The 25,154-nt window shown below is 41.7% G+C and overlaps 1 protein-coding gene across 1 annotated transcript in view; it reads left to right on the top strand.

Moving 5' to 3' along the window:
* Positions 1-6,336: 6,336 nt before the first annotated feature.
* The window catches only part of ntmt2 (N-terminal Xaa-Pro-Lys N-methyltransferase), a 41,003-nt gene continuing 22,185 nt past the window's right edge, over positions 6,337-25,154 (top strand). The window contains exon 1 of the mRNA XM_059984452.1: positions 6,337-6,502. Coding sequence (XP_059840435.1) covers positions 6,337-6,502 — 166 coding nt within the window. The remainder of the gene's footprint in view (positions 6,503-25,154) is intronic.

Genomic DNA, 25,154 nt, shown 5'->3' with positions numbered 1-25,154 from the left:
GTACAGTATTAGATTTACACCACGTACTGCTTCGTGTTGAGACCAAAAAGTTTCACTTTAGTCTAATGTAATCAAAGGACCTTTGTCCACATCTTTTCAGTATCTTCTAAGTGATGCCTTGCAAAGTCTTTACAAGCAAGGGTATGTTTTTTTTTAAGCCAGAGATTCTTACCTGCCACTCTTCCATAAATACCCTTCTGTGCAAGGCCAGAGAGTCTGAGGAGCCATGAACTTCATCTCCATTTGCAGCCACTAACTGAAGGGTTCTGCAGCTCACTCAGTATCTGTTGGCATCACACTTTTGTTTTCATTTTGGTTAGGTCTGTTGAAAATAGACCTAATAGACCTAAATAATAGACCTAAATAATGTTGGACCTCACAGAGAGAAGGGGTATTTGTTCTAATGAATTCATTGAAAATAGGCATTCCTTCAATTTTCCACATCAACACATTGGTGAATTGGCAAGGTATTGCACCTGAAGTGATGAGGGGGTGTACAGGAATGAGATCGATCAGCTAGGTGAGTGGTGTCACAACAACAACCTTGACTCAATGTCAGTAAGAACAAAGAACTGTTTGTGGGCTTCAGGAATGGAAAGTTGACGGAACACACCAGTCCTCATCAAGGGATTAGCAGTGGAAGGAGTAATCAGTTTCAAGTTCCTGGGTGCCAATATCTCTGAGAATCTATCCTGGATCCAACAGATTGATGCAATTACAAAAAAAAAATGGCGCAATGGCAGCTACATTCCATGAGGAGTCTGAGGAGAATTGGTAAGTCAACAAAGACTTGCAACTTTCTATGGATGTACCATAGAGTCCATTCTAAGTGGTTGCATTGCCGTCTAGTGTGCAGAACCATTGCACGGGATTGTAAAAGGTTGCAGAAAGTTGAAAACTCAGGTAGCCCCATTATGGTCACTTGCCTTCTCAGCACTGAGGATGTCTTCTAAAGGTGATGCCTCAAAACAGGCAGCATCCATCATTAAGAACCCGCATCACCCAGGATATGCCCCCTTCTCATTGTAACCATCAAGGAGAAGGTAGAGGAGCCTGAAGTGTTTCAGGAACAGCTTCTTCTCCTCTGCTATCAGATTGCTGAGTGGACCATGAACCCTAGTTCACGACCTCACTATTTTTTAAATCTTTTTACTGTGTTTTTTTGCACTAATTTAATTTAAAGTATATATTTCCTGTTGCAATTTACTGATTTTTATTGTTATGTATTGCAATGTACTGCTGCCACTAAACAACAGATTTCACAATGTATGCCAATGATTTTAAACTTGATTCTGTTTTGATTCTGATTCGATTAAAACTCTGGAACCCATCTTGTGAAAAATTGCCAGCTATGTCCTGCCTTCAAAAATCATAGCAAATCCATTCTGGCTACTTAACATCGTATCCATCCACTGAAAGATGCAAGTGAAGATGTAATACTTAAGAAGTGCTTACCAATAATCTGCATATTTAGCTTCAGTAATCCTATCAACTCCAGATCTTATTACAGCTTGGTTCAAAATGGGACTAAAGATCTAGATTCTGGAGGTCAGCTGAGAAAAAATGTCCCATTTTGTCAAAGCATCAGTTGACTGAATACAGAAAGGAAATATAGTAAAATTAAACTCAATGTTGTCTTACTCTTGGAGGGTGTTTAATTGTGAGATGATTAACAATAGATTTCTAGAAGATTTAGAAAGGCCAATGGAATGGAGAGATATATTTGAATAACATTTGTGGAAAAAATCCAAGTGATTTATGTTGGTAAGAGAAATTTGGAAAGGCACTATAACTCAGTTATAAAAGGAGTGCATAAACAGAGATCTACATATAAAAAACATTGAAAACGGAGGGAAAATTTGAAAAAAAACTACTTAGAAAAGCACACATGATCATGACTTTTATAAATAGAAACAGAGCCTACACAAGCAAATAGGTAATACTGACTCTGAAATTCTGATTTTGTGTGGTGTTCTGATCACAGCATTGGAAAAATGTGCAGAAGGTGCAGAACAGATTTAGTGAAATGACCTAGAAGAGAACATTAATTTATACCAATTAAGTCAAGAATCTGCAATTGTTCTCCTTGGAGTAGAAAGTTGCTTCTTGTCATATGCACAAGTACATGTATGCACCAGTGCAATGAAAAATTTAATTGTAGCAACATCACAGACAGATAGCATCAGATACATAACATTCACAAGAAAAATATAAATTATGCAAAATTGATGGGCTAATGCAATACTGCTAAGCTTTATGACTTCATGTTAAGGTACCTTTAAATAAATATACAGGAAATAATTTATGTGGCACAAGCCATATAACATTGCCAGAGGCCCAGGTTGAATCGTGACCTTGGGTGTTGTCTTACTGAGTGGGTTTCCTCTCACATCACAAAGACGTGTGAGTTGGTACAGTATTTGGCCAGTGTGAATTGTCCATAGCATGTAGGAGAATGGTAGAATCCAGGGGGAGGTGATAGGAATGTGGGAAAAAATGTGATTAATATACATTTTATGTAAATTGTTCAAGGTTTCAGTGGGCTGAAAGGCCAGTTTCAATAATGTATTTCTCTATGGCTCATGAAATTATCATAGCACACTGTGACAAATGGGTTGCAAACTGGTCTAAACAGTTTCTATTGGAGGAAGAATCAAAAACAAAACTGCACCAATTAAAGTCTGTCATATGGGGGGTGTTGGGAGCGGACCCAAATGTAAGACACAGACACCGAACTACCAGGAACAGGACTAGGCATGAGAAGGAAGCAGAGGAAGAGAAGAAGAAAAGACACTGGACATGACACCGGCCCCCGGATGGGACAAGACTCCGGGCCTGGGTTAGGACCTGACTAGGATAGTGGAACCAGGACATGGAACTGGGAACTGGGAGCCTGGGCTTGGACTCCAAACCAGAGACTGGACAAGGACCCAGAACCTGGGTCTTGACTCGGGCTCGGACTCCAGAACCCGGCGAGGACAAGACGTGGCTACAGGACGAGGAGAGGCACAGGGCTGTACATGAGACTCCTGGATGGGACAAGGGAACCCCAGCACAGAACGAGAGAATCCCAGCACCGGGCTGGGCAAGGTACTCCTGTGCTGGGCGAGGCACATGGACATGACGGGAACCCAGAGCCTTGGTCGAGGGAGAAACAGGAACATGAAACACCAAGCCAGGACCCCTCCTTCGGTACAGGACTTAGGGCCAGGACTCATTACTCTGAACACGACGAGACAGTTCCCAATGCTAAGTAGCGGCAAAACAGCCAGACCTTCCTAGCAAAGGCGTGGACACAGACAGACAGTTCCAAACAGAGCGAGGCTCCAGGAGAAGGGTGAAGGGAAGGGATACAGCCAAGGGGTTTGGACAGGAACAATCCAGCAGCCCAAGGCTGAATCCTGAAGATATTTTATGAGGCCAGCCCAAACAAGAATCAGCTGCCTCAATTGAAGCTGGGGAAACCCAGAAAACCTGGAATAAGGAATATGGACCAGACCACGAACCGGAATGCGGATTGCACGGACCGGACCATGACAAAGTCAGTGGAAGTATTTTAGATTTTTGTTTTTAGTCGGGAACTGGATGGATACTGGAGGGAGGAATAAATACCGGCCTGTGGAATAAAACCCAGCAATACATAATCATACATATAGAGCTTGTAGAAGCTTGATAGGAAATACCCTTCTTCCTTGCAAGGAGGAATTTCCTTAGCCCGAGGGTGGTAAATCAGTGGAATTCATTGCCACAGATTGCTGTGGAGACCCAAGTCATTGGGTACATTTAAAGCAGAGGTTGATTGGTCCTTGATTAGTAAGGAAGTCAAAGGTTTTGGGGAGAAGGAAGGAAAGTGAGTTGAGAAGAAAGTATAAATCAGCCATGGTTGAATGGCCTAATTCTGCTACTACGTCTTATGATCTTATGCTAAGCAATCTAGGGCTATTATGAAGGGAAAACAATTCCACAGACTGAAGTTACACTGATCACATAGTGTGGTTGTTGAAGGTAAGCCCTGAGGTATCACCGCACTATTTCCTTAGGTAATGTCCAACGTCTCCCATGACTTTCCTATTACCATGGCAGAAACATTTGCTGATGATTGCACAATGTTCCACTCCATTTGAAACTCTCAAAAATGTAGCAATTATTGCGTGAATGCAGCAAGACTTAGATAACAATCAGAAATGGAATGATACAGCACATAACAGTTTGCCACTCAAGTGCCAGACTATAATTATATCCAGGGCAGAATATACACTTTTCCCCTGACATTTTACTGCATTACCGTTACTGTATGGGTCATCACCTTAAGGTCATCTGTGACTTGAAACTTGAAAGAATGGGCTGACAAGTAGAAGAAATGTCTCATTTCCTAGATATATTCTGAAATGTTAGCTGTTTCTTGTTCCACAAATGCTGCCTGATCTACTGAGGTTTTCCAGCATTTTCTATTTTTATTTTGTATTCCCAGCATCTCCACTTTCTGTCTGAAGCTCGTCTCCATACAGACAGAGCATACCACTTGACTGACTCTTATTTTATCATCCTAGGCATACTCACCCTTCACTACCTGGCTGCATTGTGTACCATTTACAAAATGGCATGCACTAAATCACCAAAGTATCTTCACCAATACCTCCCAAACCTGTACCCTCAACCATTCAGAAAGAACAAAGGTGGTAGATCATTAGGAACACTAGCACCTACATGAAAATATGTTGTTGGTCGTTCACATTAAACAAATCTAGTTATTGGAAGCCCAATACAACCTTCACCATGACAGTGGTTCAATTAGGCAGCACCTCCGTCGTTTTCTCTAGGTCAATAAAAGAGTAGACAGCAAGTGCTGCCAATGTCATTGTTGTCCAAAGTGTTCCATCACTTTCATATTGCTCCAGTTGCAGTCAGTTGTAATTTTCAATTTCAAAGTTCCATGATATTTTCCATATTTCTACTGTTAATTTTAATAGAATGATTGGTGGACACATAGTTTCATGAAAATACATAAGAAGTGTATTCATTTGTGTATTCAAGTGTATTCAAGTGTATTCATTTGTATTCAAGTGTATTCATGGTAATGATTTGGAATAATCTATTAGAGGGAATAATTGAAAGAAAAGCATTGGGGGAGTGCAAAAAATGATGGTTACTGTGAAGGAAGTATTGTTGTTCTCAAAGATGTAAATTTCTTGGGCTTTAGATCCTTTTGTTTCTTACTTCTCAAGTTATCCTTCTTTTAAATGCTATCTTTAGAACAGTACAGGCAACTTATATAAATTGCTTTCTTTAAAGCATTTGTGTACTTTCAACCCTACTTGAATACTATTAGTCAATGGCATGTGCTTTGTCCTCTACTTCCCAAACCTTCCTCTCACCCACTTTCCCATTCTCTCTCTTCAAAAATTTATAATGCAATCATTTCTTGCAAACTATCATTCACCCCGATTCTATAAAACTTCATGCGTTTTTAAAGCTTTTCTGTTTTCTTTACCTGAACAGCTTCCAGGTTCTGTACCCAAGTGAATCTCAGTTTTACATGAATTCCTTTACACAGCATGACACTGGCATTCCATAAACAATGATTTTGCTTAATGATAATGGAAAGCTTGTTGTACAATTTCTGATATTTTCCGTTCCGGCCTCTGATTTCCTTTCCTTACATCACCTTGCATTCTTTCTTGATTATGAACCGTACCTTTTCATTTTCTCTTTCATTACGTTAAACTTACACTTATTCCTCTTCATGATCACTTCTTCCAATCCTAAGACTTTAATCTTCAGCTTTTGGGTCCTGTTACAATCTGCACGAACTTGATATCAACGCTAACCTCTTCGCAAGCATTTGCACACATCGTGGTGGCTCGCCTACTGAGCCAGTGACTCTTTATATGCACAATTGCTCAACGAAAATCGAAAAAAATGCAAAATAAGCTAACAGCCCTTAAATTGATCGACAAACTACAGATCCACGATTTTAGAGTGTTTGAAGTGTCAACGAGCTATCATTACAACATTGAGTATCACTTTCACACCGTAAAATCCTCTTATAAAACATTATTTTAACACCAGTGTTTAGTCTCTCCAGAGCGTGTCCGCATTAGGTCAGCTTACAAGCGAAAGGATCCGGTTGGTGGGAAGGGTTATAATTCATGTTGAGCGACGCGTTTTCAGCACCTGCCGGGGGAACAGGGCCTGATCAGTTTCAACGGTAGCGCCAACCGGTTGAAGCGGGGGCCGAGAACATTCGCGCCGAACTGTCTGAACAACATCGTGGCAGAACCCACAGTTACCCTGACGGACGGGAGAGCGTCAGTGACCTTCCAGACTCTCAAGAAAATGGAGGAAGAGCTGAAATGGAAAAAAGCCCACGACGCATTTAAACTGCGCTGGGACAGAACCGACGAGTGCATGTGCCGCAACAGCATGTCCTTCTTCCTGCATAAAACCATCAGAAGTGACTTTTTTTCCAGTTACCTCTTTCTCTTGGAGGGACTGCCTCTGGGTGAGTTTGAGTGACGCTGCGGTCTGGTCGCCTACAGAGATTCGGCACCACGGCCAGAATGAAAATATCCGAATGCCCGCCACAGGTGAATTTGAATATTAGAAGAATCTTATATTAAATTGTGTCCAATTGTATTTCGAATTACTAGATAGCGATTTATCATTACAGATGTGGTTGAAAACCTCGTGAGAAGGTTTGCTAGTACTGTACGGGGTGGAGGGGTGGGTGTTAGACTAGAGTTCGGGGTGGGCGAGTGCAAGAGCGGATTGTGGTGTGGATGTGGGGAAGATGTTGTTAAACACATATAAAGTCAGGAACGAAAAGCTGATCATACTGTGTCTAATGTTCTGATTTGAGCATTTCAGTGCACGGCGGATGAGTTTAGAGCATGGATCAACACGTGGAATTATGATATTGTAGCCATTAGTGAGACTTGGTGGCTGGAGGGGCAGGATCGACAGCTCAATGTTCCGGGGTCCCGCTGCTTAAGACGTGACAGAGCAGGAGGGATTAAGGGAGAAGGGGTGGTGTTACAAGTCAGGGAAAATGTCACGTCAGTGCTCAGTCAGCACAGACTGATGAGATCCTCTATTAAGGGTTATACAGGTAAAACTCAGGAATAAGAAAGGGACGACCACGTTAACTGGATGACGAAGGGTCTCGGCCCGAAACGTCGACTGTACTTCTCCCTATAGACGCTGCATGGCCTGCTGCATTCCACCAGTGTTTTGTGTGTGTTGCTTGAATCTCCAGCATCTGCAGATTTCCTCGTGTTTGCGTTTTTATATTATAAACCAGGGGATTTAGACAAGCAAATTTGTAGAGAGATGAAAGCTTCATACTGTAAAAGGGCTGGATGGGTTAGAGTTTGTCAAATGTGTTCAGGAATTTCCCCAATTTACCCAATTTCCCTTGGTATCAATAAAGTATGTCTGTCTGTCTGCCTGAATGTTTCCTTGATCAGTAGGTAGAAGTCCCAACAAGAGAGAGTGTAATATAAGATCTCCCGTTAGGGAACGGGACAGGTCGGTGACAATAGTTTGTACAGGGGGACACTTTGCCTCTAGTAATCATGATGCCATTAGTTTCAAGATAATTATGGAGTTGGATAGGTCCGGTCCTCCAGGTGAGATGCTGATGCACCATCAATAACTCTAGGAGACTGGAAGTGAACGATAGGCTCTTATTAACAGTGGAAAAAGGAGCACGAAGACTGAGGGAGGAGCAGTGCCCCAATCGCCTTTATACAGCGGTCTGTGGGAGCCAGCAGAGGGGCGTGTCCAGACAGGTATATGTAGTTCACCATAGATGCTAAATTGGAAAAGGTCCAATTTTGATAGCATAAGGAATAATCTAATGAGTGTGGATTGGGACAGGTTGTTTTCTGGCAAAGGTGTACTTGCTAAGTGAGAGGCTTTCAAAAGTGAAAATTTGAAAGTACAGAATTTGTATGTTCCTGTCAGAATAAAAGGCAAGGATAACAGGTTTAAGGAACCTTGGATTTTGAGAGATATTGAGGCCCTGGTTAAGAAAAAGAAGGAAGTGCATAGCAGGTATGGGCAAGTAGAAACAAATGAGATATTTGAAGGTTATAAGGAATACAACAAAACACTTAAGGAGCAAATCAGGAGGACTAAAAGAAGGCATGGTGTTGCTCTGGCAGACTAGATCAAGGAGAGTCCTAAGGGTTTATAATGATAATTATTATTATCATTAAAATTAATAATAATAGTAATAAGTTCTTTATTGATCTCAAGTGGGAAATACTTCTATTACAGCAGTAACATTTAAAAACCCACTTAACAGTGTGCAGACTTAACTAAAAATAAATACAGAATAATAATATACACAATAATAATGTACAAAATCATAAAGCAGAGACTATTGTACTATGATGCATGTTCTCCTGTTGCACAGAGATGAACTGTTGTATATGCTTATGACAGTTGGTAGGAAAGATTTTCTGTAACAATCCTTGTGACGGTGGAGCTGAATGAGTCTGTTCGGAAGGGTGCTCCGCTGCTTATTCAGGAGGTTATGGAGAAGATGAGCCAGACTGTCCATAATGGATAACAGTTTTTTTAGTGACCACTAACTCGAATAGTAAGAGTAAAATGATAGTCAGGGACAAAATCAGTGTGGTCACCTACACATGGAGCTGAAAGATTTAGGGGAGACGTTAAATGGATTTTTTGCATGGGTATTTATTTGGGAGACTGACTCAGAAGAGAGGCAATGCAGCAGTGAGATCATGGACCATATACAGATTACAGAGGAGGAGATGCTTGCAGTCTTGAGGCAAGTTAGGGTGGGAAATCCCCAGAGCCTGACAGGTTCTAACCTTGGCCCTGTGGGAGGCTAGAGCAGAAATGGCAGGGGCACCAGAAGAGAGATTTAAAATGTCCTTAGCCATGGGTGACATGCTGGAGGATTGGAGAATAGCAAATGCTGTTCCATTGCTTAAGAAAGATTCTAAAAATAAGCTAGAAAATCATAGGCTGGTGAGCCTGAGATCAGTAGTGGGTAAGTTATAGGAGGGTATTCTAAGGGACCAGATAGTTGGATAGACAGGGATTGATTAGGGATAGTCAATGTGGCTTTGTGTGTGGTAGGTTGTGTCTAACCAGTCTTGGAATATTTTTTTATGAGGAAGCTACCAGGAAACTTGATGAAGGTAAGGCAGTGGATGTTGTCAACATGGACTTTAGCAAGGCCTTTGACAACATCTCGCATGGGAGATTGGTCAAGAACGTTCAGTTACTTGGCATTCAACATGAGGTAGTAAATTAGATTAGATATTGGCTTCACAGGAGAAGCCAGACAGTGGTGGTAGATGGTTGCCTCTCTGAATGGAGGCCTGTGACTGGCAGTGTGCCTCAGGGATCAGTGCTAGGTCCATTGTTGTTTGTCATCTATATCAAGATCGGGATGGTAATGTAGTAAACTGGGTTGGCAAGTTTGAGGATGACACCAAGATTGGATGTGTAATAGACAAGGAGAAAAACTATCAAAGCTTGCAGAGGTATCTGCACCAGCTGGAAAAAAGGGGTGAAAAATGGCAGATGGAACTTAATACAGACAAGTGTGAGGTGTTGCACTTTGTGAGGCCAAACCAGGGTAGGGCTAGCACTGGTAAATTACTGCAGAATGTGGTAAAACAGAGGGATCTGGGAATACAGACCTTCAATTCCTTGAAAGTGGCATTCTAGGTAGATAGGGTTGTAAAGAAAACTTTTGGCACGTTGGACTTCATAAATAAAATTATTAAGTACAGGAGTTAGGATGGTATGGTGAAATTGTATGAAGTTTTGATGAGGCTTAATTTGAAGAATTGTGTGCAGTTTTGGTCACCTACCTATAGGAAAGATATAAATTAGATTGAAATAATGCAGAGGAAATTTACAAGGATTTTGCCTGGACTTGAGGATCTGAGTTATCAGAAAAGGTTGAATAGATTTTGCAGGTAGGTTTGCTGGAGAGGCTGCAATGGATTTAAACCAGACACAAGGGGGTGGGGAGAGGAACCAGAGTGTGGGAACAGATGTATGGCTGAAGGAAGAAAAAGAAGATAGTAAAGTTGTTTGCACCGTTAGTGATAAACAGAGAGTAAGAGGTGGAGGATTTTTAAATGCATTTATTTCAATGCTAGGAGCATTGTAAGAAAGGTGGGTGAGCTGAGGGCATGGATTGATACCTGGAAATATGAGTTGTAGCTATTAGAGAAACACACTTGCAGGAGGGGTGTGATTGGCAACTAAATATTTCTGGATTTCATTGCTTCAGGTGTGATAGAATTGGAGGGACAAGAGGGGGAGGTGTTGCATTGCTTGTCAGAGAAAAGCGGTGCTCTGGCAGGATAGATTAGAGGGCTCGTCTAGAAAGGCTATTTGGGTGGAATTGAGGAATGGGAAAGGTGTAGTAACACTTACAGGGGTATATTTTAGACCACCTAATGGGGAGCGAGAATTGGAGGAGCAAATTTGAAAGGAGATAGCAGATACTTGTAGTAAGCACAGAGTTGAGATTGTGGGAGATTTTAATTTTCAACACACAGACTGGGAAGCCCATACTGTAAAAGGGCTATATGGTTTAGAGTTTGTAGAATGTGTGCAGGATAGTTTTTTACAGCAATACATAGAGGTACCAACTAGAGAAGGGGCAGTGTTGGATTCTGTTAGGGAATGAAATAGGTCAGGTGACGGAGGTATGCGTTGGGGAGCACTTTGGGTCCAGTGATCACAATGCCATTAGTTTCAATATAATTATGGAGAAGGATAGGACTGGACCCAGGGTTCAGATTTTTGATTGGAGAAAGGCTAAATTTGAGGAGATGAAAAAGGATTTAGAAGGAATGGATTGGGACAATTTGTTCTATGGGAAGGATATAACAGAGAAATGGAGGTCATTTAAAGGTGAAATTTTGAGGGTACAGAATCTTTATGTTTTTGTTAGGTTGAAAGGAAAGGTTAAAAGTTTGACAGAGCCATGGTTTTCAAGGGATATTGGAAACTTGGTTCGGAAAAAGAGAGATATCTACAATAAATATAGGCAGCATGGAGAAAATGAGGTGCTCAAGGAATATAAAGAATGTAAAAAGAATCTTAGACAATAGACAATAGGTGCAGAAGTAGACCATTCAGCCCCTCAAGTCTGCACCGCCATTCTGAGATCATGGCTGATCATTCACTATCAATACCCAGTCCCTGCCTTGTCCCCATATCCCTTGATTCCCCTATCCATCAGATATCTATCCAGCTCCTTCTTGAAAGCATCCAGAGAATTGGCCTCCACCGTCTTCCGAGGCAGTGCATTCCACACCTCCACAACTCTCTGGGAGAAGAAGCTCTTCCTCAACTCTGTTTTAAATAACTGACCTCTTATTCTCAATCCATGCCCTCTGGTACTGGACTCTCCCAACATCTGGAACATATTTCCTGCCTCAATCCTATCAAATCCTTTAATTATCTTAAACGTTTCAATCAGATCCCCTCTCAATCTCCTCAATTCCAGCGTGTACAAGCCCAATCTCTCCAATCTCTCTGCGTAAGACAGCCCTGCCATCCCAGGAATCAACCTAGTGAATCTACGCTGCTCTTCCTCAATTGCCAGAATGTCCTTCCTTAAACCTGGAGACCAAAACTGTACACAATATTCCAGGTGTGGCCTCACCAGGGCCCTGTACAAATGCAAAAGAACATCCTTGCTCTTGTATTCAATTCCCCTTGTAACAAAGGCCAACATTCCATTTGCCCTCTTCACTGCCTGTTGCACTTGCTCATTCACCTTCATTGACTGGTGAACTAGGACTCCTAGGTCTCTTTGCATTTCTCCCTTACCTAACTTGACACCGTTCAGACAATACTCTGCCCTCTTGTTCCAGCTTCCAAAGTGGATAACTTCACATTTATTCACATTGAATGACATCTGCCAAGTATCTGCCCACTCACTCAGCCTATCCAAGTCTCCCTGTATTCTCCTAACGTCCTCTTCGCATGTCACACTGCCACCCAGTTTAGTATTGTCAGCAAACTTGCTGATATAGTTTTCAATGCCCTCATCTAAATCATTGACATAAATCGTAAAGAGCTGTGGTCCCAATACAGAGCCCTGTGGTACCCCACTAGTCACCTCCAGCCAGTCTGAGAAACACCCATTCACTGCTACCCTTTGCTTTCTATCTGCCAACCAGTTTTCTATTCATGCTGAAACCCTGCCCCCAATGCCATGAGCTCTGATTTTACTCACCAATCTCCTATGTGGCACCTTATCGAATGCCTTCTGAAAATCTAGGTACACAACATCTACTGGCTTACCCTCATCTAACATCCTTGTTACACCCTCAAAAAACTCCAACAGATTAGTCAAGCATGATTTGCCCTTGGTAAATCCATGCTGGCTCGCCCTAATCCTATTTCTGCCATCTAGATGTGCCACTATTTCGTCCTTAATAATGGACTCAAGCATCTTCCCCACGACTGACGTTAGGCTAACAGGGCGATAGTTCTCCGTTTTCTCCTTCCCTCCCTTCTTGAAAAGTGGGACAACATTAGCCACTCTCCAATCTTCAGGAACTGATCCTGAATCTAAGGAACATTGGAAAATGATTACCAATGCATCCGCAATTTCCTGAGCCACCTCTTTTAGAACCCTCGGATGCAGACCATCTGGACCCGGGGATTTATTAGCCTTCAGTCCTACCAGTCTACTCATCGCAGTTTCTTTCCTAATGTCAATCTGTCTCAATTCCTCTGATATCTTAAGACCCTGGCCCATCCATACATCTGGGAGATTGCTTGTGTCCTCCCTGGTGAAGACAGATCTAAAGTATGCATTAAATTCTGTTGCCATTTCCCTGTTTCCCATAACAATTTCTCCCAATTCATTCTTCAAGGGGCCAACATTGTTCTTAACTATCTTCTTTCTCTTCACATAGCTAAAAAAGCTTTTGCTATCCCCTTTTATATTCCTGGCTAGACTCTCATACCTGATTTTTTTCTCTCCGTATTGCTTTTTTAGTTAAGATCTGCTGTTCCTTAAAACTTTCCCAATCATCTGTATTCCCACTCATCTTAGCCCTGTCATACTTCTTTTTCTTTAATGCTATACAATCTCTGACTTCCTTTGTCAACCACTGTGGCCCCTTCCCCCTCTTTGAATCCTTCCTTCTCATTGGAATGAACTGCATTTGCATCTTTTGTATTATGCCCAAGAATATCTGCCACTGCTGATCCACTGTCTTTCCTGCCAGGGCATCCACCCATTTAACTTTGGCCAGCTCTTCCCTCATGGCTCCGTAGTCTCCTTTATTTAATTGCAACACTGACACCTCTGATCTGCCCCTATCCCTCTCAAATTGTAGATAAAAACTTATCATGTTATGATCACTACTTCCTAATGGCTCCTTTACTTCAAGATCACTTATCAATTCCTGTTCATTACACATCACCAAGTCCAAAATAGTCTCGTTCCTGGTTGGCTCAAGCACAAGCTGTTCCAAAAATACATCCCTTAGACACTTCACAAACTCCCTATCCTGGGGTCCAGCACCTACCTGATTCTCCCAGTCCACCTGCATGTTGAAATCTCCCATAATGACTGCATTACCTTTAGCACATGCCAATGTTAACTCCCTAATCAACTTGTACCCAATATCCACACTACTGTTTGGGGGCCTGTACACAACACCCATTAGGGTCTTTTTACCCTTACTGTTCCTCAGCTCAATCCACACAGACTCTACTGCCCCTGTTCCCAAGTCATCTCTTGCTAAGGACTGAATCTCATTCCTCACCAACAGGGCTACCCCACCCCCTCTTCCCATATTTCTGTCTCTACGATAGCACGTATACCCTGGTACACTCAATTCCCAGGCCTGATCCCCTTGCAACCATGTCTCCGTTATTCCAACAATATCGTAGTTCCCCATTTTCATCTGAGCTTCAAGCTCATCTATCTTATTTCTGACACTACGCGCATTGAGGTATAGAATTCTTAGCCCATTCCTCCTCTCTTTGCTTAAAACACCGTCTACTGTACCTAACCCAGCTCCTTGAACTTCCATCGGGCAAATTGCACCCTGAATTTTGATGACCTTCTCAAGATCACCCAAACCTTGTACACATTTAACCCCATGCACCTTCTGACCAACCCTCTGGATCTGGATCCCTGCCCCCTGCACATCTAGTTTAAACCCCCCCCCCCCCGAGCAGCACTGGCAAATACTCCTGCAAGAATGTTAGTACCCCTCCGGTTCAGATGTAGACCATCCCTTCAAAACAGATCCCAATGTCCCTGGAACAAAGACCAATTATCCAAAAACCTGAACCCTTCCTTCCTGCACCATGCTCTCAGCCTCGTATTAATGTGCATAATCATTCTATTCTTCGCCTCACTCGCACGTGGCACAGGTAGCAATCCCGAGATTGTCACCCTGGAGGTCCTGCCTTTCAGCTTCACTCCTAACTCCCTGAACTCTCTAAGCAGGACCCCGTCACTCACCTTACCTACATCATTGGTCCCTACATGGACCACTACATCTGGGTTCATGCCCTCATTCTCAAGAATAGCCTGCACCCGATCTGAGATGTCCCGGACCCTGGCACCAGGGAGGCAACATACCATCCGAGACTACCGATCTGCCCCACAAAATCTCCTATCTGCCCCCCTAACTATAGAGTCCCCTAAAACTATCGCTCTCTTCTTTTCCCTCCTCCCCTTTCTAGTTGAGGGTTCAACCTCTGTGCCAGAGGCAGGACCACTACAACTCATTCCTGGTAGGTCATCCCCATCAACAGTATCCAGTACGGTATACTTATTGTTAATGGGAATGGCCGCAGGGGTGCTCTGCTCTCTCTGCCTGCTCCCCCTGCCTCTCTGGACCGTCACCCATCTGCCTACTTCTTGGTTTTTTTGGTGTGACTACCTCCTGATAACTCCTATCTATCTCTGCCTCCACCTCCCGAATGATCCGTAGTTCATCCAGCTCCTGCTCCAACTCCCTAACTCGGTCTGATAGGAGCTGCAGCTGGATGCACCTTTTGCAGGTGTGGTCATCAGGGACAACTGTGTTGACCCTGACCTCCCACATACTGCATACGGAGCACACCACTGCTCTGACTGTCTCCCCCATACCTGAACTGAATTAATAGAATAAGTCTAAAAAGCACCTAGCGACCTTACCTTCTTCCCCTCAGTGAGCAATCACACAGGCTTACCGAAGTCCCCTTACGCCGAAGCCCACTTAGCCAAAGCCCAGGACTCTGCTTCCACGGACTCCGCTGCCCGCTCTGAAAAGAAGTCCTGTCTTTTAAAGTGCGCGCTCGACGCTGACGTCACTCGCGCCTGCGCAGTTCCCCCTCCTCCACAGGTATTGACCAGGTAGGCTTAAATCCTACCTACACGGTCGAATTCTCTGAGCTCCCAGCTGAATCACAAGTTGTAACTTGCTCCCGATTCAAATCTTAAGAAAGAAATTAGAAAAGCTAAAAGAAGATACGAGGTTGCTTTGGCAAGTAAGGTGAAAATAAATCCAAAGGGTTTCTACAGTTATATTAATAGCAAAAGGATAGTGAGGGATAAAATTGGTCCCTTAGAGAATCAGAGTGGACAGCTATGTGTGGAGCCAAAAGGGATTAGGAAGATTTTGAACAATTTTTTTCTTCGGTTCTCACTGAGGAGAAGGATATTGAATTGTGTAAGGTAAGGGAAACAAGTAGGGAAGTTATGGAACCTATGATGATTAAAGAAGAGGAAGCACTGGAGCATTTAAGGAATATAAAAGTGGATAAGTCTCCAGGTCCTGACTGAATATTCCCTAGGACCTTGAAGGAAGTTAGTGTAGAAATAGCAGGGGCTCTGACAGAAATATTTCAAATGTCATTAGAAACGGGGATGGTGCCGGAGGATTGGCGTATTGCTAATGTGGTTCCATTGTTTAAAAAGAATTCTAAGAGTAAACCTAGCAATTATAAGCCTGTAAGTTTGACATCAGTGGTGGGTAAATTAATGGAAATTATTCTTAGAAATGGTATATATAATTATCTGGATAGACAGGGTCTGATGAGCAACAGTCAACATGGATTTGTGCATGGAAGGTCGTGTTTGACATATCTTATTGAATTTTTTGAAGAGGTTACTAGGAAAGTTAACGAGGGTAAATCAGTGGATGTCGTCTATATGGACTTCAGTAAGGCCTTTGATAAAGTTCCGCATGGAAGGTTACTTAGGAAGGTTCAATCAACACCAGGTCCATAGCCAAGAAAGCCCAGCAGCGTCTCTACTTTCTGCAAAGGCTGGGAAAAGTCCATCTCCTAGCCCCCATCCTCAACACATTCTACAGAGGGCATCTTGAGCAGATGCATCACTACCTGGTTTGGGAATTGCACCATTTTGGATTGCAAGACCCTGCAGTGGATAGTGAGGTCAGCTGAGAAGATCATCAGGGTCTCTCTTCCCACCATGACAGACATTTACACTACACACTGCACCCGCATAGCTAACAGCAATATGATGAACCCCACACACCCCTCATACAAACTCTTCTCCCTCCTGCCATCTGGGAAAAGGTACCGAAGCATTCGGGCTCTCACGACCAGACTGTGCAACAGTTTCTTCCCCCAGGCCATCAAACTGCTCAATACCCAGAGTCTACATTGACATCTACATCATTTATTATTCTATTGAATTTGTCCTCTACTGTGCCCATTGTCTTGTTTATTATTAATTAATTAATTAATTAATTATTGTACTGCCCGGCACTGTTTTGTGCACTTTAAGTAGTCCTATGTAGGTCTGTAGTCTAGTGTAGGTTTTGTGTTGTTTTATGAAGTCTAGTGTAGCCTTGTGCTGTCTCACATAGTCTAGTGTAGTTTTGTGTTGTTTCATGTAGCACCAGGGTCCTGGAGGACCGTTGTTTCATTTTTACTGTGTACCATACCAGCAGCTTATGGTCGAAATGACAATAAAAAGCGACTTGACTTGACTTTTTTTTTTGCAGACTTAATTAATTAAAATGTTATAATGTATACAGTAATCCTTATTGTAATATATAGGTTAAGACTATGTAGTGCAATGTGCTGCTGCTCCAAAACGCCACATTTCACAACATATGCCAATGGTATTGAACCTGATCTGGACTGTGATTCTGGGAGGAGGATGGTGGGCTATGGTCCGGGCAGCTCAACGGCACTAGGCTGATTCATAGTTCAGCATGGATTAGATGGCTGAATGGCCTGTTTCTGTGCTGTAGTAGTCTATGACTTAGCAATATAGCACATGGGGGATCATGAATTACATCCATCTCCAATCCCAAACAGACAAAGTTGTAAGATCACCTGGTAATCCTGAACTGTGTACCTGGTAACCGTGTAATAACAGCTAATTGTTAATTCAATAAAATCTTGCTGAAGGGCCTTACAAGTTGCCACGATATGGTTAGGCTAAGCAACATGCAGAGACGTAGAGAACTGACTGATCCTCAGTACAGGAAAGTTTACTGTTACTGGTAGAAAATATGGGATTGATTTAAATGTTCAATAAGCCTCTTCTATGGAAAAAAAACAGAGATTAGGTGGTTAAGGGAATTATAGCAGCATACTAATTTTATTGCTTTTACTGTGAGTGATCAGTATTTGTTGTGGTTTATGATGTCAGCAGCAAAAGAACAGCCACGAAACAAAGCCCAGGGAAACATCATTTGAATTCTTTGATGTATTCTTCTCATGTTATTTGTGCAAAAAGCGATCAGAGCTGGCATTACAGGTGTTCATAATCCATATCAAAAATCTGATTGAGGGGTTTGTCATCAAAAAGTTGGGTAGAATTATGGGTTGTGAGGAGGATTCAGAGAGGTTTCAAGAGGTAACAGAAAATTCAAGTGGATAGGTGAGGACTGGGCTGATGGAATCTCGTGCAGAAAAGCATAAGATCGTCCACTTTGGTAGAGAAAATGGAAACATAATTTATTTTTTAAATAGTGAGAATTTGAAGGGTGCGGGCATTCAGAGAGACCTGCATATCCTTGTTCTTGAGTCACTGAAATTTAACACGCAAGTTCAGCATGCAGCTGGAGGGAAAACAGTATATCTGTACATGTTGCAAGACATCTTCAATTATATGGAGCCCTTGTGAGACCACACATGGAATTTACATGCAGCTCTAATCTTCCCATTTAATGAAGAATATACTTGTGGATAAAGGAACTAAGACAAGTGTACATCTGATTAATTTGTGGAATGTCAGGTTTGTCCTATGAAAAGAGTTTTGGCAGACAAGGCCTGTATTTAACAGAATTCAAAGAAGTGTGATGCAACCTCAATGAAACATATAAAATTCCGTACAAACTTGACAAGTGGAGACGCAGAAATGACATTTCCCCTTTTGGTGGAGTCCAGATCCAGAAGTCAGAAGCCTAACAGATGGGACTGACAGTTCAGAGCTGGCACAAACAGAAATCCTTTTAAAAGTGGATAGTGAAACTTATAAAATGGAGACTTAGTCACTTGGTACATTTCCAATTTTTTGGATATTAAAGAAACAGGAATATAGTTACTGAATGACTGAGCAGGGGCAAGAGGTCAAATATTCTCCCATTTCTATTCCATATGTTCTTTGTTGTCTCAAGAGAGAGGATAAATATTTAACCACTTATGATTTACGACCCGTTTGGATATCAATCACACATACAAAATGCTGGAAGAGCTCAGCAGGCCAGGCAGCACTGGTGTGTACCCAAGTATGCCTGCCTTTTTGTCGGCTATGTGGAGCACTCTATGTTTGAAGTCTACACTGGTGCCTGTCCCCCACTTTTCCTATACTCCGTCGATGACTGCATTGGTGCTGCTTCCTGTTCATCGACTTCATCAACTTTGCTTTCAACTTCCACCCTGCCCTCAAACTTACCTGGTCCACTTCCCTCAGCTCCCTCCCCTTTCTCAATCTCACTGTTTCTATGAGACAGCTTATCAACTGATGTCTGTTATAAACCCTTGGACTCTCACAACTACCTGGACTATACCTCGTCCCACCTGTTACTTGTAAAAATGCCATCCCCCTTCTCTCAATTCCTCTGCCTCTGCCACATCTGTTCTCAGGATGAAGCTTTTTATTCCAGTACGAAGATGTTCTCCTTCTTCAAAGAAAGTGCTTTCCTTCCTCCACCATTAACGGTGCCCTCAACTGCATCAATTTTATTTCACGCATGTCTGCTCTTACCCCATCCTCCCGCCACCCTACCAGGGATAGGGTTCCTTGTCCTCACCTACAACCCCACCAGCCTCCGTGTCCAGCACATAATTCTCCACAACTTCCACCATCTCCAACAGGATCCCACCACCAATTACATCTTTCCCTCCTCCACCGCCACTTCCAGCTTTCCGCAGTGATCACTCCCTTGTCCATTTTTCCCTCCCCACTGATGTCCCTCCTGGCACTTATCCCTGAAAGTGAAACGTGCCACACATGCCCCTACACCTCCTCCCTCACTACCATCCAGTGCCCCAAAAAGTTCTTCCAAGTGAGGTGACACATCACCTGTGAGTCCGTTTTGGTCATTTACTGTGTCTGGTGCTCCCGGTGTGGCCTCCTGTATGTTGATGAGACCTGATGCAGATTGGGAAACCACTTCGCCAAGCACCTGTGCTCCATCTAACCAGAAGAAGTGGGAATCATTTTAATTCCAACACATTCCTATTCCGATATGTCAATTCATGGTCTCCTCTACTGTCGTACAACCACACTCAGGTTAGAGGAGCAACACCTTATATTCCATCTGGATAGCTTTCAATCTGATGGCATGAACATTGATTTCTCAAACATCTGGTAATCCCCCCTGCCCTTCACCATTCTCTCACCTTATCATCTTGCCTGCCCATCGCCTCCCTCTGGTACTCCTCTTCCCTTTTCCTTTTTCCATGGCCTTCTACCCTCTTCTATCAGACTCCGCCTTCTCCAGTCCTGTATCTCTTTCACCAGTCAACTTCCCAGCTCTTTACTTCATTCGTCCGCCTCCCAGTTTCACCTATCACCTTGTGTTTTTCTCTCCACTCCCCCACCTTTTAAATCTACTCCTCATCCTTTTTTCTCCAGTTCTGCCAAAGGGTCTCAGTCTGAAATGTCAGCTGTACTCTTTTCCATAGATGCTGTCTGGCCTGTTGAGTTCTTCAGCATTTTGTGTGTGTTATTTGGATTTCCAGTATCTGCAGATTTTCTCTTGTTTGTGATTCGATACCCATCACCATTTCTGGATTCCTTTTATCTCCTCTTTGGTACTATTCCCGGAAATTGAGGTGACAGGGAGATCTGATTGAGGAAATAATGAGGGGGATGTATTAGTATGGACAGAGGATTGGTTAACCAATAGAAAGCAGCAAGTTGGGATACATGGGTGTACCTCTGGTTGGCAATCAGAGGTGAGCAGTGTGCCGCAGGGGTCAGTGCTGGGCCTGCAACTGGTCGCAATATACATTAATGATATGGAAGAGGGACTGAGTGTAGTGTATCTAAGTTTGCTGATGACACTAAATTGAGTGGAAAAGCAAATTGTGCAGAGGATACGGAGAGTCTGTAGAGAGATATTGATAGTTTAAGTGAGTGGGTCTGGCGGATGGAGTACAATGTTGGTAAATGCATGGTCAACCACTTTGGAAGGAAAATTGGAAGATCAGATTATTATTTATGTAGTAAAAGATTGCAGCATGTTGCTGTGCAGAGGGACTTGGGAGTGCTTGTGCATGAATCACAAAAGGTTGGTTTGCAGGTGCAGCAGGCTATCAAGAAGACAAATGGAATGTTTGCCTTCATTGCTAGAGGGGTTGAATTTAAAATCAGGGAGGTTATGCTGCGACTGTGCAGGGTACTGGTAAGGCCGCACCTGGAGTACTGCATGCAGTTTTTGTTTCCTTACTTGAGGAATTATATACTGGCTTTGGAGGTGGTGCAGAGGAGTTTCACCAGGTTGATTCCAGAGATAATGGGTTTAGACTATGAGGAGAGATTGCGTCACCTGGGACTGTACTCGCTGGAATTGAGAAGGATAAGAGGAGATCTTATAACATCATATAAAATTGTGAAAAGGATAGAAAAGATAGAGGCAGGAAAGTTATTTCCACTGATAGGTGTGACTAGAACTAGAGGACATAGCCTCAAGATTCGGGGGAGTAGATTTAGGACAGAGATGAGGAGAAACTGCTTTTCCCAGAGAGTGGTGATCCTGTAGAATTTTCTGTCCAACGAAGCAGTGGAAGCTAACTCAGTAAGTATATTTAAGACAAGGTTGGATATCTTTTTGCATAATAGGGGAATTAGGGGTTATGGGGAAAAGGCAGGTAGGTGGAGATGTCCATGGCCAGATCAGCCAGGATCTATTTGAGAGATGGAGCAGGCTCGATGGGCCACATGGCCTACTCCTGCTCCCATTTCTTATGCTCTTATGAGGTAGCTAGAGCTCGAGAGCAGAGCCTATGAAAACCAGGTCATAAAGGAATGAAGCTTGGAAATACTTCGACAAATTTGGATCCCTAAGTTACAATAGCAGAAAATGATTGGTCACTTGTTAAATAATAAATCCAAAGTTGATTGTTTTTTTATTTATCAAAAGTATTCAGGGAAGTGAGGCATTGAATAGATATAGGTTACAGATCAGCTATGATCATATTGAACTATGGAATAGGCTTTAAGGTCTAAACATCTTATCCATGTTTCTATATTCCAAACTCACCCAGAAGCTTTCTCACATAATAGCACTAAACCTTCTTTTATTTTGTTTCTACACTCATTCATTCATCTTTTCCAAGAGATCTATCTCATGCTTTCTCAGATTGCTTCTTGTGAAACCCCAAGTCAGTCAACTTCTCCTTTTACCCTTCATTCAATTAGCACTATAAATAGTCTACTTTCTCAGTGAGTCTATACTTTACTTATGGTTAACTGCTTCTAAACAATCCCAACTTTTAGTACATCTACATTTCCAAGGACTTTGTGTCCTTTCATCCCTCACTTTCCATCTTGAACCACTCTGATCAGCATGGGCCATTCTTCCTACAGCACTCTATTAGTTCAGATAATCTCTGTGACACTGACCTTCAGTCGTAGAAAGGTTTCTGGCAGCAGAAACAAAATAAACGGCAGGAGCAGGTGTCAGCTATTTGGCCCTTTTTGGCGGCTCAGATCACTCAGATCAGTTATTTTTCTACTTCAGCAGTGCATTCCTATCGGAGCCTCATATCACTCCATTCCTTAATTCCTGTAATAGAAGCCTGTAAAGCCAGTCTTCCATTTTGATTCGAACTTATACAGCCAGAGAACCTCCAATAATGATTTCTTTTCTCTAGGTCATTTTTACTCCTCATCCAGATGTAGCTCATTGGTGACACTATCTGTAACACAGGCTCAGCTTTCACTTATACATAGAAAATGTCTGTTCGTACCTTTTAACTCCTTTGCTTATTTTCTCCAACAGTGTCTATGTTCTCAAATTGCTTCCCTGATATCCAACATTGAAATATCATTTCCTCCAGTGAATGAATGGAAGGACAAAAACATTGCCCCCTACCATAAACTCTCTAACAACTACTTCATATTTAACAGTACATAGCTCCATAGCTTCAGGGTCCAGTTTCACCTCAAAATGATTCTCATCTGACTTTCCAGCCCTATATAGTGTCCAACATAGGAATAGCTTTCTTCTGTTGCCTTAAATTGTTCACATCTGCCTTTACTTCAGTCAATCTGCATTTGAGGTTTACAACAGTTTGATTGCGTCTCTGAGTAAGAGGAGTACTATGGTACAGTGATGCAACTTTTACTGGTCCAGATACCAGGGTCCAACCTTGACTTGAGTTTTTCCTATGTGGAGGTTGCATTTTCTCACTGCAGTCACGTGGTTTCCCGCCAGAATGATTCCCTCCCATATCTTATACAGGTAAATTAATTGGCCAATAAAAGTTACTCGCAGACACCTGTGCTAGCATAGAAATATCAAACCATTAAATGCTGTAATTGATTGTTAAGTATTTGTAATTCAGGAATAAAAGGGATTCTAAATTTTAATTCTCCTTGGTACCTTTGGCAACAAAAATGACACAAGGTATCTTGAATGTATCTGGAATCATAACTACATTTTTTTGGGGGGAGCACAGTTACATTGTGAACTCATAATGGGAGGGAAGCAAGACTGATTTAAACAGGTCCTGTTTCAGTTTTCACTCTATTCTATCCAATATTTGATGTTAGGTTCAGGGTGACAGTATCCTTACTCTGCATTCTTACCCATGTGTCCAAACACAAAATTGTATGAATATTTATTACACCACCCATAATTATAATATTTAAGATGAATACTGCAAAACAGGTTGAAGCATGAAAAGAGTGCTGATTGTATTGTGAATTTGGAAGAAGTATAAATATGTTAATAGAATAAGCATTTAACTTTTCTCTACCTTTGAGTAGAGGAATAATTTTCCAATTATTTTGCATTTATTACAGCCAGTTATTTCCTGGATAGCATCAAGTTCAATCTTGTAGCTGTATCTCGAGAATTCATCTAGATTTACTGGTATTACATTTGAACAACTATTCTTTCCACAAAATTAGTCATTGATTTGCTTCAAACTCTCATAAGTATTGAAATAATTTAGCTGAGGGAGCAGTTCAATTTGAGACAAAGACTGAAGAATTTTACTTGGGCAGAGATCAGTTCAGTTTGCAAATATGTAAAAGAGTTATATGAATAAATGAAATTTATAATGTGCTGCATAATATTGAATAATTCCAAAAATATATAAAAATCAAAACATTGCTGATGTTGGAAATCTGCAACAAAACTAAAAATGTGGAACATTGTCTGCTTCTTATTCCACAAATGCTGTCTGACTTCTATTTCCAGCATTTTCTGCTCTTAATTGCACAGTAAATATCTTCTTATATTGGCAATATATACAAATATATTTCTTGCTGAAATGACCCCAATGTTTGGAGTTTTTATCTGTAATCCGATGCACACACACTGTTCATTGCAGAGGTCAATCCTTGAGGATGGTGAAATGCTGGAGAATAATAATAGCCAAGCTAGGTGTTGATCTTTCTGTTCCATCAAACCAATAAATGATCTTAACAGTTCTAAATGTGTCTGCCATCAAATGTTTAAAAACATTATTTGTAAAACAAATTATTTTAGAAAGTTAGAAATTTAATTTTAAAATACATAGATCAAAAATTAAATTACAAATACTAAATGGGAGAAAGGTAATTTTAAAAGGACTGTTTATTCAGAGATTTACTGAATTCCCAATGGTTAGCAGTCAGTGGCTCATATGGGAACCAATAACTCAAACCTATAAGGTTCATCTTATTCCCTAACTTCGTTAGTGGCCAAGGAAAGCTTGGGTGTATTTCACAATAGATAGCATGTTATGGAGGCTATTGAATGAAAATCAAATTCCACTTCCAAATTAATAATGTCTAGAAAAGGCCCTCAGGACTGTTAAAGTTACATATAATAATTCTGAGTAATTTTATTGTTAGATTAAATATGTTGGCATTATTACTTCTTTAATTCAATTCTGTAAACCGTATATCTTGCGTTTTGGCATGTACTGATAATATTTTGAGAGTTAACTCTTCTTATTGCTACATAAAAAAGTGATCCTGCCAATGTCTCTATTGGTTTATTTTATAAAAATTTAGATGGTTTGTAATCATGACAACTTTATTAGCTACAATCCCCCCACCAAAAGTATAAAAGTGGCGAGAATGCCTTGCAATAATTGCAAGTTGCATTAGACTAAATACTGTGAATAAAACAAAGATGTCAATATTTTTGGAGAGAGCAAATAAACTAAATAAAGCAGTTTATTTGGAGGAACTCTATATAAATCTTGAACTCATTTCTAAAATATGTTTCTGACATACAATTTTGCAAAATAGTTGATTGTCCTTAATTAGGTCAGAGCCATTAAAGGTAATTTAGATTGGCATGTTGTAGTGGGGATCTTGAAGGAAAGACAGACAGGGTCCCAAAGCCAGCCTGAGGTCTGCTGAGGCAGGTGCTTAGGTCCTCACAGAACCAGGTTCATGGGCATTTTGAGAGTCTGCTTCTGCATAAATGGCTACAAAAGCACAAGCCATGCTTAAGTGTTAAGTGTAGGTTGCAGGCTTC

The sequence above is a fragment of the Hypanus sabinus genome, chromosome 11 (assembly GCF_030144855.1).
Source record: "Hypanus sabinus isolate sHypSab1 chromosome 11, sHypSab1.hap1, whole genome shotgun sequence".
Taxonomy (NCBI): Eukaryota; Metazoa; Chordata; class Chondrichthyes; order Myliobatiformes; family Dasyatidae; genus Hypanus; species Hypanus sabinus.
This window is presented reverse-complemented; position numbering and strand designations above follow the sequence as displayed.